The following is a 15,971-nucleotide window of genomic DNA, read 5'->3' on the forward strand; positions in this document are numbered from 1 at the left end:
CTCTTTATAAAAGAGAAGATTGAAGGGTGACCTGATAGAAGTCATGATATGTAAACGCTTGCTAATGATTTTGAGTGTTGAGATTCCAAACATGTAGTGAATAGATCTTAAGGATTTTTGATCATCACCTGTCTTGATTCAAATATTTTAGGTCTACTTTGTGATTAAATTTTAAGTTTCAAATTTTCACTGAAGTTTGCATCGGAAATCTGGATACTACAGCTTAATATTTATAGCCTGAGTGGAGTTTTAAACCATTTCAAAATTGGTTAAGTATATATATGAATCTATAACCATGCATTGCTTTCAGCACCTAGTTTAATCTATTGAACATTTGTCTGAGGCCAAAGTGGAGGACGTGAATTAACTTGATTCAGAATACAATGGTTTATCCTGATTCTCATCACATGTTTCATAAATATTAAGTTGTTAGATGGAATTGCGTCACATCTCTGTTAGCTTCAGAATATGAGAATTCTACTTCACAGTTGAGTTTTAATAAATTTTAATGTACATTTGGAATTAGGTTGGGCATCATCAGTAGCTGCAAGCTATGAGAATTTAAAACAGGTGGTGAGTACATAGTTAAAAGACAAATGGTCTTACAATTGGAAAAGAATGAGCTTTAATTTATATCTGGCTTTAATGTGTATTCGAGGCATCTCAAAGTCCTTTGCAGCCAATGAATTGCTTTCAATGCAGTACTGTTTTGTAGGTAAACACAAGCTAATTCTGACACAACTAGATCCTGCAACAACAAATTGGTGACTAAATTAACATGTAATCTGATTTGTAATGTTGGTTAGGAAATGAGGAGACCTCGCTATTTTGCCCATCTAAGCAGGCCTTGGTTTAATCTGTCACCCAAAAATCAGCTCTCCAGTTAGCAGAGTTGTCTCAATACTACTTACTTAACTTGTCTTAATGCACAAAGCTAAATGCATTAAGTATGTGATGTGATACTGATCTGTTCAGACCAGGACTGTCCTGGTTCGATCCCTTGCCAATGTTGAGGTTAGGCCATTTGATCATCAAGTTGTCTTCAACATTCCATAGCTAATCAAAGGAAATATTAATCAGTAATAATATCTGCTGTGGTCATCTTGCAGGAGTACAACTGAGTTCAGGGTTAATGCTATCCTGTGATTCTACTGGTCCAAATCTTCCAATCTCTGGATGGTTGGAAATGGGACTTAATACTTGGTTTAATTTAGTGACCGGTCAGTATAACTAGCCTTAATACCAAAATTGACCTCACACATATGTGGACGTACACATATGCACTGTACCTGATACCGATACTTAGTAGGTCACATCTGTTTCAGTTGGGACATATCCTATTGGCGAGGGAAGGAGCAAGGATAGAAATTTGCTGAGAAGCTTCGCACAATCGTATTTTAAGAATATCAGCTCTGGCTTAGTTGCTCAAGAGCTGATCGAGTGCTCTCTGGTCCCTTGATCAGAATGTTCAAGTCTTAAGTCTTGAGCATTGAAAAAAATCAAGGCTGACACTCTACTACTGAGAGATCGTTGTACTATCAGTGTTGGTGTCATTCAAGGAATATGTTAACCTGATGCAGCAGCTGCCTTCTTGGATATAAAAGGTCCTATGGTTTTACTTTGAAGAAGAAATAGGGGCTACCCATGGTAACCTGGCCAATATTTGTCCCTCCATCAACAACACAAAAACCTGGCCACTGTCACATTGCTGTTTGTGGCAGCATGCAACTTGACTGTCACGTTTTGTAAAATTATAACAGTGACTAACTTTCCAAAGTACTTTATTGGCTGTAACTTGCATTGAAACATCCAGTGGAAATGGGAAGTGTTACATAACTGGAGTTTTCAATCCTTCTCAGATACAAGGGTGTTGCCAGAGAACTGGAGAATTTACACACTTGTCTGGTTTCAAAACAAGAGGATAAATATGACCATGGGAAGGTCTTATGAGGAAAGGCTGAGGGACTTGAGGTTATTTTCATTAGAGAGAAGAAGGTTACGAGGTGACCTAATTGAGGCATACAAGATGATCAAAGGATTGGATAGGGTGGACTGAGAGCCTTTTTCTTCGATTGGTGATGGTTAACACGAGGGGACATAGCTTTAAATTAAGGGGTGGTAGTTATAGGACGGATGTCAGAGGTATTTTCTTTACTCAGAGGGTAGTAAGGACGTGGAATGCCCCACCTGCAGCAGTTGTGGACTCGCCAACTTTAAGGGTGTGCAGATGGTCAGTGGATAGGCATATGGATAACATTGGAATAGTTTAGGTAAGAGGGTCATTAGATTGGTTCCACTGGTCGGCGCGACATCGAGGGCCGAAGGGCCTGTACTGCACTGTAATGTTCTATGTTCTATTTATAGACGTGTCAATTCAATAACCAAGATGATGAACTTCTTAGAAATAATAATCTGAGAATAATTAGCAGCAGCCACTTGGATATAAATATGGACTAAAGAGGACAGCCATCTTGGATTTATTAAGGACACATCATGTTTTACGTTTTTGATGAGGTAACAGAGAGAGAGATCAGAGCAGTGCAGCTAATTTGTATATAGACTTTATAAAGTAATTTGATAAAATGTCATTTAATAAGCTTGTTAGCAAAACTGAAGCTCGTGGGATAAAAGAGAAGTAGCAGCATGAACACTAAATTAACAAAGGGATTGAAACAGCAATGTGTGGTGAATGTCTGTTTTTGGACTGGAGTGAAATGTTCAACAGTTCCCCTGGGGTTCAGTACAAAGATCACTGCTCTATTTGATGTGCATTGATGATTTGGACTATTGAAGGTTGGCGAGAAGGATGATTGTGACTGGAGGACATAAAACTTGCACGTGATGAAAATCATTAGAGAGATATCATAAATTTCAAGAGCACCCAAAAAGACTGGTGGGATGTATGGACATTTGACAGACCAATTTTACAGGGGCTGTATGAACAGAGAAACCTGGGGTTGTTTTTAACGCAAAAAAGTGACAGGACAGGCTAACAAAGGTAATAAAGCACATGAGAACCATGCTTTACAAATGGAGGATTAAACTATAGGACACATTTACCAGAACGGTTCCATGGAAGAAGGGTTGCAGCTATCGTTACACTGGAGAACCTGATGTTTTTCTTTTCCACTACTAAAATGGGATTTAATAAAGGTATTTAAACAATGAAGAGTTCAGAGAATATCTAAAGGGAATCTATTTCCAGTGTCTGAAGGGTGGATAATCCGATCATTCAGATTTATGGCGATTGACAAAAGAACAGAGGCGGCATGAGGAAAATGTTTATGCAGCTAATCGTCAGGATTTAGAATTTGCTGCCTGATATGGCACTTTAAAAAGATACTTAGAAGTATACTTGCAGAACAAAATATCTAAGGATGTGGGGAAATTTCCAAGGAGTGGAGTTTATCTAGATTGCTCTACAGTGAAGGTGGCACAGACTCGATGGTGTTCTTTAAATCTCTGTTGGTTTCATCTCTTCAATTAGAAGAAGTTCCCACTAGCAATCTGCCTGGTAGTTAACAATGCTTTTTACCCTTGCTGTCCATACTAGCATCTCTCTCTGTCCGTTATTTGAATGAGTAAATCTGAGCGTCTCTAAGGCCACACAAAGGCAAACCTTTAGTGTTCATGTGTTGAATTTGGCATTTGGATGATGATAGAACTTGATCTGGATTGTCTGTCTCTGTCGTGACCAGGTTAGATCAATTTATTGCTGAGCAAAAACAGTAGGTTTTTTTGGTAAGATCGCCCCCAGAAACTAGTAATCAGCCAGTCGTAAGCGATGATCCTCTACTTAATCATCACCTTGTCACAACCAGAATTGGAGCATTGTCAGAGATGAGGCCCATGAAATAAGCTTGGCAAGTGTAGTTTTGCAAGATTCACTCAGAAAATCTGGGGATGGGGCCTATTTCCCCCCCCCCGAGAGGCCAGCAGTATAATGCTGAGCGGGCCACTGTGCATGCGCAGATCGTCAGTACAGAAATCGGTGCATGCACAGTGGCCCTGCATTTCTGGCTTCCAGATCACTGGATAGCCCCACAAATCCGCCCCCCACACCCCAACCACTGCTGGATTTCCCCGGGCCAGTCCTGACTTCCACCCACCTGGTTAGTTCAGCCCCAATCACCTCTTCCCTCCCTTTCCCATTGATCCCAAGTACAGTGGCAGCAGGACTCCCCAAACCCCACCTGTCGACTTGTTCCCTTTGACAGTGCCAAGTACCGTCCAAGTCCCTCTTCCCTGCCTCCACACCCCTGACCTCCTGGGGGTGCCTCAGTAATCTCTCTTCCCTCCAGCGAGGTGGGACTGCCAGTTCCCCGTTAGTGGAGACTTTAGTCACTGGAGTGAACCACTCCAGCGGGGAGAAATGCTAGCAGGCCCGGAGAGTTCAGCCTTGGGCCCGAGACTGAAATATAAATGCAGATTCTCATATTGTAATCACAGTGAGATAATCACATAATTGCAGAGGCCATAGCATCCGGAGAGAAACCCGCAAAATGGATGATGCCTCCCAGCCCTCTGCGCTGCTTGCCCCAAAGTGTCAAAAAAGTAGTCTGTTTGTAAATTCTGCATTAGAGTAGCCAGAATTTTTTTTGTAATTAGTGGTTTGATCAAGGTATTCTCAAGGGAATTGTGTAGCTATCCGAAAATAAAGCATGTGCAGGTAACAGGGATGAGACAGGGGAGACGGACTTGGTAAAATGTTTTTTGAGAGTCAGTGAAGATTTGATGGGCTGAACATCCATCTATTGCACTGTAAGGTTCTGTGAATTGTAATTATCAATAACCAGATGCTGCCATGAGGAACTCAAGCAGCAATACTCTGGAGTCCAAATGGTTGGCCTTCAACGGTCATAACCATCTTTCCTTGTGCTCAGTAGCACCAGTAAATCTCTACCACAAGCAAGTTTTACCTGATCCCAATTATTTTAGTTTTACTAGGGCTGCTTGGCGTTACACCCAGTCAAATACTGCCTTGATGTGTAGCTAATCACATTCCCTTCAGCTCTGGAAGTTAGCCCTTTGTCCATGTCTGAACCAAGGTTGTAATAAGGTCTGGAACAGACAGGTCCTGTTATGACAGGTGAGCAGGTTATTACTGAGTAATTGCTGTCTGATGGCACTCAGAATGTATCCTGCCATCACTTTGATGTAGGAGGATGAAAGTATGGTATTAGCTGAGTTTGCTTTGTCCTTTTTTTGTGGATAGGATGTACCTAGGAAAACATTTTACATTGTTGAGTCGATGCCAGTGTAGTAACTGTACTGACGCACTTTGGCTAAAAATGTATCTGGTTCTTCAGCAATGCCACCAGACTCTTGTCAGAACCCGCACACTTTGGTGTGCCCAGTGGCTGAGAGTTGGTTCCTGAATTGGCTGAACACAGCATCTGATGGTGAGGGGCATCAGAAACAGGCGAAAAAGGGACCTTATATTCAGAATTACTGGCTGTGAATGCTTTAGCATTTTCTTTCCCCTTTTCTTTTGCAAGAAAACCTTTCTGGCAGAGTAAATGTAATTTTTCCTGGGCAGTTTCCAATCTGTCCTCAACCTAATAATTGTGACAATTGTCATTTTGAATATAAACCAAGTAAGTCTGATTACCACCCTAATGATGCACTGAACCAAAATTAGCAGGAACGATTTAAATTGGTTTGTTTCCACATTAGGCAGATCTGCCAGTTAATAAAAAAAACATTTTCTTTCCTCTCCTTAATACAGAGGGAGTGAAGGGTTATTCAAATAGAATCAAAAACGTAACAAGAAAAACTGATGTAAATCTCTCAAAAATACTCCAAATCCCTTTTGACATTGAAACCCTTTTGAAAGACAACCTTGCCACACTGTTATCTTAATTAGATTGCTCATTGTGGAATAAATGCTAATTACAGCTGTTTGGAGACTAGCTAACTGTCAAATATTATGCTCAATGTTGTTACATTGGAAAAATCTGCCAAGTTGCAAAACCCCTGCTGAACTTGTAGATATGTATTTTCAAAGAAGAATCCAAACATGTAATTAATATGCTTTTATAAAATAGCTTTCAAACTGAGATGGAAGAAAATTTGATAAATGACAACCAAATAGTTTCAAATCTCAAGTAATCTTTATAAAATAGCACCATGGGGCACAACTCTATTGCATCACTTCCGATCTCTATATTAGAAAAAGAACTGCATTAGACAGCCATTCTCTCCATCATATTTGCACTGGATCTCCAAATGAGCAATTCGTCTGGTGCCATTCCCCTAATTTCTCTGCATAACCCTGCACATTCTCTGTTTTCAGATAACAATCTAATTTCCCTTTGAAGGCTACAATTGAATATGCCTCAGATATTCTCTGACATTCATACCTTAACCACTTGTTACGTGATAAAGTTTTTTCATATTGCTTTGGCTTCTTTTGCCAATTACTTTAAATCCATGCCCTCTTGTCTTGATCCCTTCACAAATGAAAAATCAGTCCTCTCTACCAAGTAATAAAAGGTATAAAATGACTGCCAGAGTGCCAAGCTGGCACTGCCCAAGGGGCACATCTCAACTTCCCTAGGAGGCCTTAATGACCTCAGTTTCTATCGGCGAGTGCATCACGACTGGTTCTCCATTGCTGGGGATCAGCTGTGATTCTTGCTGGAGAGAACCTCTCCCAGTGAGGCTACAGAGGTAAGTGAACCTGGTCGATAACATCCCAGGCCCTTAAATTTAAATATTCAGCCTCGCACCAGAGGTGGACGTGAGGCTGGTTGCAGTGGATACTGGATATCCGTAAAATCACGAAAGATGCGAAGTCAAGCGCGAGCCTGATGTCTCAGCTCTCGTGCGATCTTACCAATTTGCTCTGCCCGTTGGCCAGTGGGGTGTAAGGTAAGATCACCCCATACGTGTTTGAGACCTTGAGAGCTGCTTTTTATGCTTGACACATTGCAGTGGTCAGTTTATGGTTATTTCCCTTCTTTGTTCTTCTCTGACATGAAAAGGTTTAGTTAAATAATAACTTGCTATAATTAACCATTAATATGTCTCCAAAAATAAAGAATAATCCCATCCAATATCTGTATTGGAGAATGGCTTGGCTCCAAAATAGAGGTTGCACTTTGGCTGTCAAGCAGTGCAAGATTTATGAACCCTTGAATGGCGTGTTGCAGGAACATCTTTGTGAATGATAGCACCACTTGTGCAGAAGGGTAGACAAGCATGAAAATACACAATAGCATTCCGCATCAATAATTAGTCAGCCTACGTGGAAACTCTAGATCACCAAATCAAACAGAATTGCAACAAAGCAGAATCTCAACATCGTCCAGGACAAAACAGTCCACCTAATGATCACCCATGCAAATCTTCAAGTATTGCTCTTCTATCATAGCCAAATAAATGATGCCTCTGGTTTGCATCACCTTGTCTCTTTATTCTTTGTCTGCTCTCTTTTCCTTATCTCCTGATAGTGATTTTTAGTTTCAAGTGACCCCTATATCACCTCCACTGCCAAAATAAAATGCTGTACATTATTTGCTTTGTACTACTACTAAGCTGATGGTTTCAGCCTTGGTGGGATTCAAAAATGTTGATTCAAGCTCCAGTTAATGATGCAAATATGTTGTCACTTCAGTGGAGTGCTTCACTATTGGCGATGCCATCATTTGGAAAGACATTATGGTATGGAAATATTATACTGAGATCCCATATTGCTGTCCAGGCCAATCCCTCTCTCTCTTAATCAACCTCACTAAAATTGCCCACTTGATCATTTCGTATCCTTATAGTTTAAGGGACCTTGTAATGTTCAAAATGGCTACTTCATCTTATTTTACTTGAAGTACTATGCATTAAACCTAGTTGGCTATGAAGCACTTACTATATTTAAAGGTTAAATTGCTGGTTCTTTAAATTTCCTTAAGTTCACTGACTCCAGGTTGAACCTAAAATATTAATTTTTTTAATTCTGCAGCTACAGAATACAACTTTGAATTTCTCATGATTGATTTTTATTTCATGTCTTAATTAAGCATCCCTAATTTTAATTGCTCCACCATTGTTGGCCAGCCTTCAACTGCCTAGGCCCAAACTTTGTAATTCCCTCCTTAAATCTCTCTCTCTATCCAGTTTTCTCCCTTAAGGTGTAACTTAAACCTAACTCTTTGGCCAAAGGTTTGGTCTTCTGACCTAGCATCCACTTACGGAGTTATGTGCCAAATGTTGCTGCCCCTGTAAAGTAACGTGGAACATTTTATTGCATTAAAATTCATATATAAATACAAATTGTTGGGCTGCATTTTTGGAAAAATTGTCAGAGCAATATATAACAGATCAATTTTGCACAGTGGAATTGCCCTTGGTACTCATTGGTTAATGTTCCACATTGATATTTATTGCAGCACAGTTTCTAATCGCATTCATGTTACGGAGAACATCTGCAAGTTAATTCAGTCAACCTAAATTATTCTATGCATTAGCTTCAGTTCTGTCAAAAACCACTTGTTTTACAGTGAAATAGCCATTATTTTGTCAGAATGCTGTTGCAAAAACTCCCCTTCAGGTTTATTGGCACAATCAAGCATTTTAGCGGTGTTACTGATTGGATGAGAGAACTGCTGAAATCCATGTCCCCTTCACAAATGTTTATGATCAATAAATATTTTGACATGGTAGTACATGGTTTGTGGTGTGCAGTATGTAGTTTGCGGCGCATAAGAATGCTGCGGCACCCACCCACTCAATAATGCATACAAAGACATGAGGAAAGTACATTTGGAGACAAGACAACAGTGCACTTTTTGAGTTCCCAAATCAAGAATAGTTCATAATTCACATGGGTGCCCTGCTTTGGAAGAAGTACATTGCAGGCCTGATATAAGGTTTTCTTCAACACCTGAAATGCAGTTTAGATGAGTTCAAAGGCAAAGTCATGTGCAGAAGTTGTTTACAGAATTTTATCTAAGTGATGGACATTTTGCGCGTCATAAAGTCGATTTCTTGTTGTCTCGTTGCAAGAAAGTTGGTTAGCTGCTTTGGTGGATCCGAAATAGCACAGGCGTAAGATCTTATGCTTGCAGTCTTTGGACCTTTCTCAGGCACAGATGCTACTGCTGCTCTTTTAGCTGTAAAAGCAAACCTTATTTAAGGTTGGTTATGAAAGATAGCTGCTGTCATATGGTCAATGCAGCCTTTTCTTGTTTACCAGATATAGTTTTCTGAAGTGCAACATTTGCATTCCACATCCGTTATTCTTTCAGTTATTGTGTTATCGATTAGCTCACTGGCAGACAATAGAACCCGCACAGCATCTTCAACAGTTTGATGATTTTAAAGAGATGAGTAAACTTTAAAGTGGAGCGTGAGTTTATCTGCCCTATAGGGCATAGCCGGACAATGAGTTGGTTCTTCAAATACACTGACAAGGTCATCTGACCTCTGGCAGCCATCTTTTTAAAACATATTGTCCACTTCAAATGAAAAAGTCAATTCAAAGATTCTGCATAGAATATTGTATTTTTAAAAGTCATGAGTATGACAGAGGTAATTGTGAGTGAGTATTGCTGAAAGAGAGACCTGCTGTAAAAGCTTTACATCTTGTACTCACCAGGACAGTTTGTAGAAATGCTAATAGTAAAAATTGCGCAATATTTTTATTATGATATATTCTTGTGAACTGTCCTTGAGTGCAAGGTAAAAAGCTTCGACAGAATGTCTCTTTTTTCTGAAATACTGAAGTTCTGTATTACCAAACAATTGGATAATAGTTTTGAAGTTTCCATCAGTGGTCATAGTTGTGTCTTGTTTTTGAGACCATAGTGAATTGATGTTAGCTGCAACATTAAACCAAGGTTGAATTAAATGCCTGAATAATTAGGAACAATGTAAAATAATAGTGAAAGCCTATAGATGAGGACTGAAGGAATTGATGGTGATCAGGAGGTATTTTAACAAGAAGTTAAATACCAATCATGATATACTTAGTAAATATGAATTTTATTGAATTGGGTGATTTTGAATTAACATACAGGCTAGATCCATCATCAGTCTGAGGTATTTTCAGCGATCTGTCTGATCAGTAATTGCATTATTGCAATTAAGAGCTATTAGTATATTCTTTTTGCTGGCTGCTTACTCCCAGACTAAAACTTGACGGAAGTAGTGCTTTGTATTTCAATTCCTTTTCAATTTCTACTTGACAGTAACTTTCACCCTTAGGTAAACTGTCAGGTCCAAGGAAATTCTTGTGCCTGGAACAAACAGTTCAATATTGTAATAATTTTAACTAAATAATAGGAATAGCAAGATTTAGTAGTGCATCTCAACAGATTTCAATCAAATAGTTATTTTAAGTTTCTGGTTATAAATTAGCTTTCTGAAATTGTAACACCTATGTTTTTCCATACTTCCATTTCTGTTTCTGAAGTGGCAGGACATGGTCCACAGGTAGTGGTACTTTATGGATGATATGCGGAATATCATCGATCCTAGTAACTGCTGAGCACCATTAGAGTGAAGATCAAAAGATTCTATATAAATGCATAGTCCCTGTGAGAAACCACATGAGATATCTAATGGTTTTTATTTTAAAACTGGGAAAGCGAAGGTAGTGAGCTATTTATTTTCTATTCTATGGTCTTTTCTGACTTTAATATTCCAAATTTATAATTTGTAATTTGTAGACGCTTTTATCATTAATCGGCTTTTGGTCTACTTTCCTTTTTCTGACTTGCACCCCCAGTTTAGATCTTGTCAGCATTCTTCGTTAACTTTTAGCTAAATATCTTTACAGGAGCAGAAAGTGGTTTTTAGCTGCCTATATACTGAGAGAACGGCATTGTTAATGCAGATAAACGCTAATATGATTGCATACAGGAGCTACGTAACTTTGATTTTAGATTTCAAAGGAGATATTCCTTATATTGAAATGTTAACTGTTGTTTCCAGCTGTGACTTTAAACTTCAGGAAATTGCATAGAGCCTTTGGTAATTACCTGTGCCTCCCAGCCTCCATTATGTTGCCACAGTACACATATGTCAACCTGCTGTGTTCCTTATAAATAGAAACACTCCACTCTTGTCTGTCTAAAATGCCTGAGGATTTCTCTTTAGTTGTTGCAGTCACCTAATGTGTGACCTTCAAGTCCACCATTGTAAAAGTGAATGCAATTTGCTTTGGGTTTGGATTTAAACTGTTGCAATGGAATTGTTCAAATCAGCTTGTTATATAGATAGTGGAAACATTCATTCATTAGCTCAGATTTTGACTTGGCTCAAAGCAGTGAATAAGGTCTGAACTGAATATTCATGTATAATTTTCTATGGATTTTTGTCATTTGACTATAAATGAGGTCATTGTAAACACAGAATTCAATGTCACATGAACCATGCAGACCACAATATTTGATCTCGGCGATCATGCAATTTGAGGAGGAGCGATGATGACTTTGCTCCCAATATAATTCCTATCCAATGATCAGTATTGCAGTGTGTACGCAGACATCAATGCTCTATTCTGATAGTCTGCAAACCTCACGATTTAAACTGACATGACCACAGGCAACGTGCTGTAAGGCTGCCAATACTCACGGAGCATTTATCACGATAACTTCACACCTCTAGAAGTGAAAAGAAAAACGTTGGACAAACATATTGAGTAAAAACAAATTACTGCGGATGCGGGAAGCTCAGCTTTGACAAAAGGTCATCTGGACTCGAAACATCACCTCTTTTTTTTCCCCTACAGATGCTACCAGATCTGCTGAGATTTTCCAGCATTTTCTCTTTTGGTTATTTATTAGACAAACATATTTTCCTTCATCATTTAATTGTAGTACAAGGTCAGTTCCAAAATTATAATTTACTGTTCTGTTTGGATTTGACTGGATAATTGAATGCTTATTAGTAAAGCTAGTTTTACTTTGGAAAATGTTTGAGTATAACCTTTTTATGCAGTATAGTCACTACTTTCCTTTGAAACTTCAGGCGTATGGTGATGGCTACGGAACAAGCTATGAAGATCAAGGTTATGACTCGTATGATAACAACTACAGCAATCAAGGCCAGAGGTACTTATTCTACATAGCCACAAACATTGATTTTTAATTTGTGGATGATTGGGACATAATTCAGTGTGGATCTGTGAGATAAAATGTTAAATCAAATTGTAGGAGTTATTAGCCTTGATTTGTGAATGGTCAGTTTGGGAAAGAGAGTGAACAAGACAAAAATTGAAGAAAATTATAATACATTAATTGAGAAATTTAGCAATTGATATTAAAGTGTGATATTTCCTATGGTGCTTGAGAATAGAAATGGCACGTCTGCCAATAATTTTCCTCCTATTCACTTCGATAGTGGAAGAAACCACATTCTGGTAAGCACAAGTGAAATTTTAACCACCAAGATTTCCAAGAAGAATGTTATTTGATTCATGATGATAGGAAGAGTTTTTGGAATAATCTATATTCAGTTTGATTGTTCCTCCTGAGCTGTGTGTAGAAGTAAACATCAATGGATTAAGCACCTGCCCTCTAGCATGTCACCAATTTTTTTCAATAGTTATTGTTATTGTTGCACATAAAAGAAAGTTCTGTTGCATGTGTCTGAGAAGCAGAAAGTTTATCAGCATGGAACTACAGAAGCTACATTATAATGGTAGTTGTCCTTCGTAATGAAAGCACAAAATGCCATTGGTTAAACAGTCATGACTGAACAATGGGAACATCTTGAAAGAAATAAGATTCTTCACAATTCTTGCGAGAACACTGCAGGCAGATTTTCAATTTGATTTTCTTTCCAAAATGTGCTTACCCTCCATGGTAAATTGATAGAGGATAAGTGCATGAGATGCCATTGTATTGCCATTGTATTGCTGCTGTACTGTCATTTTTAATATCTGTTAAGTAAATAGAAAAAAATAAAGTGATTCCATGAGACCACCAATACAACAATAGGCAGTAAATTTAATAATCAAGTGTCACCTTAAGGTAGTCCTTTTATACCTCTAACCTTATGACACTATGTTTTTTTTTTCCTGGAGGCATTCACATAATGTATACTGTATTCAGCTAGTCAGTGATGCTGCAACCACTTGCATATGTTTTTATTCAGTTCCTCCCTGCTTCTTTTCCCAAATACAATCTTGGGCAAACTGCAAGCAAACAGCTGAAAGGATGGTGGAAACAAATTCAATACTAACATTAAGAAAGAAATTGGATGTCTGAAAAAAGAAAAGTGGGGAGAGAGCTGGAGAGTATGACCAACTGGTTAAGCCTTTCAAGGAATTGGCATAGGTAAAAATAGTTGAATGCCCTCCTGCGCTGTGTGATTGTGCTTTTGAAAAAAGCTAGTTGTTCACAGTAAACCTAGTTGCTGAGTAAGGTATACTGGAACATGAAGTATTTACTTTGGAGCTATAGAATTGATTGTGCAAGAATCAACTTCATAAAAAATGGATATTTGCGAAGTGAGCATGCTATAACTGGAATTTTAGCAAACTTTTCTTCGGCCTGCATATTGCACATTTCAGCAGTATGCCATTATAAAATCAGTTTTCTCAGCAAGTTAATTAACTCTGGAGAATATTTTGATTGTTTTCATGAACAGTTTTTTACAGTGGATTCAGATTCTTGATTAACCCTCTGAGGATTATAGTAGCTATTAGTAAAATTGCATGGTAGAACAGTATTACGTTTGTTGTATCCAGTTCCGGCTGGTGTTTATGCTCCATTTAAGGCTCCTTCTATCTTTCCTCGTTTAATTTCATCAGCAAAACCCTCTTTTCTGTTCTACCTTACTGGCTTCTCTAACATCGCCTTAAATGTATCTAAGCTATTTGCTTCAATCACTGCCTGCGGTAGCAAGTATCATCTTCTTGCCTCTCTCAGGGTAAAGACATTTTTTCTGAATTTCCTTACTTGACTTCATGCTGACTGCCTTACTTTGGGCTCTAGTTTTATTCCCCCTCGCAAGTGGAAACATTCTATTTGGCCAGGATTTTCATCACAGCAGAGAAACTACCAACATTACAAAAATCCCAGAAATTATAAATTTAACATCCTTTTACTGAACCTGGCATTTCCCATCTTCGACGGGGTGGGACTGAAGTCAGGCCAGTTTTCACTCATTCGTGAGTCTTGGCCATTTAAATCCCCAGTTGCCTCCACTGAAGTGGGATTTTGGAAGAAAAGGAGTAAGACTGTGCGGATTAGAACAAGTGAGAGGAGGTCTGAACTTGGTGAATTCTTATGGATAGCTACTTTGATAGTGGTAAGGCACTGTTTGGGATTGTTAAAAGTGAATGTGATTATGTACTTTTTGTGCATAAGTTGATTGGAATAATGTGGTCAGTCCCATTTATAAGAACATAAATCATGAGAAATAGGAGCAGGAGTAGGCCATTTGTCAATAAGATCATGTCAGACATGATGTGGCCTTAACTCTACTTTCCTCTCCCTAACACTTGGACATCCTTGTCATTCAAAAATCAGTCTACCTCTGAATTGAATATATTCAGTGACCCAAACTCCACTGCTTACTGGGGGAATGCACTCAACGGTCCTCTGAGAGAAGAAATTTTCTTTATCTGCATCTGAAATGTCCCTTATTTTGAAGCTGTGCTACCTAGTTCTAGATTTCCCCCAGAAGAAACATAATTACTAGGAGTAGGCAATTCAGCCCTTCAAGCCTCCTCTGCCTTTTAATACAGTCATAATTGATCTCTCATCTCCTCCTCAACTCCAATTACCTGCCCGTTCACCATAGCCCTTTAAACCCTTAAATTAAAAAATCTATTCACTTCTTAAGGTTAATCAAAGTCCAGGCATCCACCACATTCTGGGGTAATGAATTCCACAAACTCTCAATCCTTTGAAAGAAGTAATTTATGCTCATATCTGTTTTAAATCTGCTACCCCTTATCCTAAAACTATGACCTCGTGTTCTAGATTCCCTACAAGAGGAAACATTCTCTCCATTTCTACTTTGTCATCCCCCCTTATCATCTTGTACACCTTAATTACATCTCCTCTCATTCTTCTGAACACCAGGAACAAAAGATCTAAACTACTCAATCTCTGTCCATAAGTCAACCTTCATCTTTGGAATCCATCTAGTGAATCACCTCCAATGCAACCACATCCTTCCTCAAGGGGGCCAAAACTGTACACAATATTCTAAGTGTGGTTTCATTAATGCCTAGTACAGTAGCAGCAATACTTCACTATTATATTCTATTCCTTTAGCAATAAATGCCAAGATTCCATTTGCCTTCCTTATTACCTGCTGTACCTGCATATTAGTTTTCTGCGATTGATGCGTAAGAACACCGAGATCCCTCTGCACTGAAGAACAATGAAGCTTCTCTCCATTTAGATCATAATTTGCCTTTGTTTTCTTCCTACCAAAATGGATAACCTCACACTTTAAATTCACGTTCAACTTTTATCTGCCAAGTGTTGTCTCATTCATTGATTTAGCCAATCAATATTGATTTGTAAATTTTTTATTCATTATCTCAATTTACTGGGATAGTAATAGTGGGATATTTTAATGTTATCTACAACTTTGGCTATAGTACTTATGATCCCTGCATCCAAGTCATGAATATAGAATCATAAAATCATACAATCTTACAGTGCAGAAAGAGGCCATTCAGCCCACCGAGTCTGCATTGACCACAGTCCCACCTAGGCCTATACCCATAACCCTGTGCATTTACCCTAGTTAGTCTCCCTGACACTAAGGGGCAATTTAGCATGGCCAATCCACTTAACCTGCACATCTTTGGACTGTGGGAGAAAACTGGAGCACCGGAGGAAACCATGCAAGCATGGGGAGAATGTGCAAACTCCACATAGACAGTGACCAAAGCCAGGAATTGAACCCCAGTCCCTGGTGCTGTCAGTCAGCAGTGGTAACCATCTGCCACCGAGCCGCCCCTACAGTGTAGATTGTAAATATAGATTGTAAATAATTGAGTCCCAAGG

General features: G+C 38.8%; 1 protein-coding gene across 6 annotated transcripts in view; it reads left to right on the forward strand.

The window, feature by feature from the left end:
- khdrbs3 (KH domain containing, RNA binding, signal transduction associated 3) overlaps positions 1–15,971 on the forward strand; it is a 183,150-nt gene that overhangs the window by 108,151 nt on the left and 59,028 nt on the right. For all 6 annotated transcript variants that reach the window (XR_013887736.1, XR_013887735.1, XM_080194580.1 and 3 more), the window contains one exon: positions 11,968–12,050. Coding sequence is in view for 4 of the 6 variants with exons in the window: in XM_080194580.1 (XP_080050706.1) it covers positions 11,968–12,050 (83 nt within the window). In the remaining 2 variants the exon portion in view is untranslated. The remainder of the gene's footprint in view (positions 1–11,967; positions 12,051–15,971) is intronic.

The sequence above is a fragment of the Carcharhinus amblyrhynchos genome, chromosome 8 (assembly GCF_965287045.1).
Source record: "Carcharhinus amblyrhynchos chromosome 8, sCarAmb.v2.hapA, whole genome shotgun sequence".
NCBI classification, from domain to species: Eukaryota; Metazoa; Chordata; class Chondrichthyes; order Carcharhiniformes; family Carcharhinidae; genus Carcharhinus; species Carcharhinus amblyrhynchos.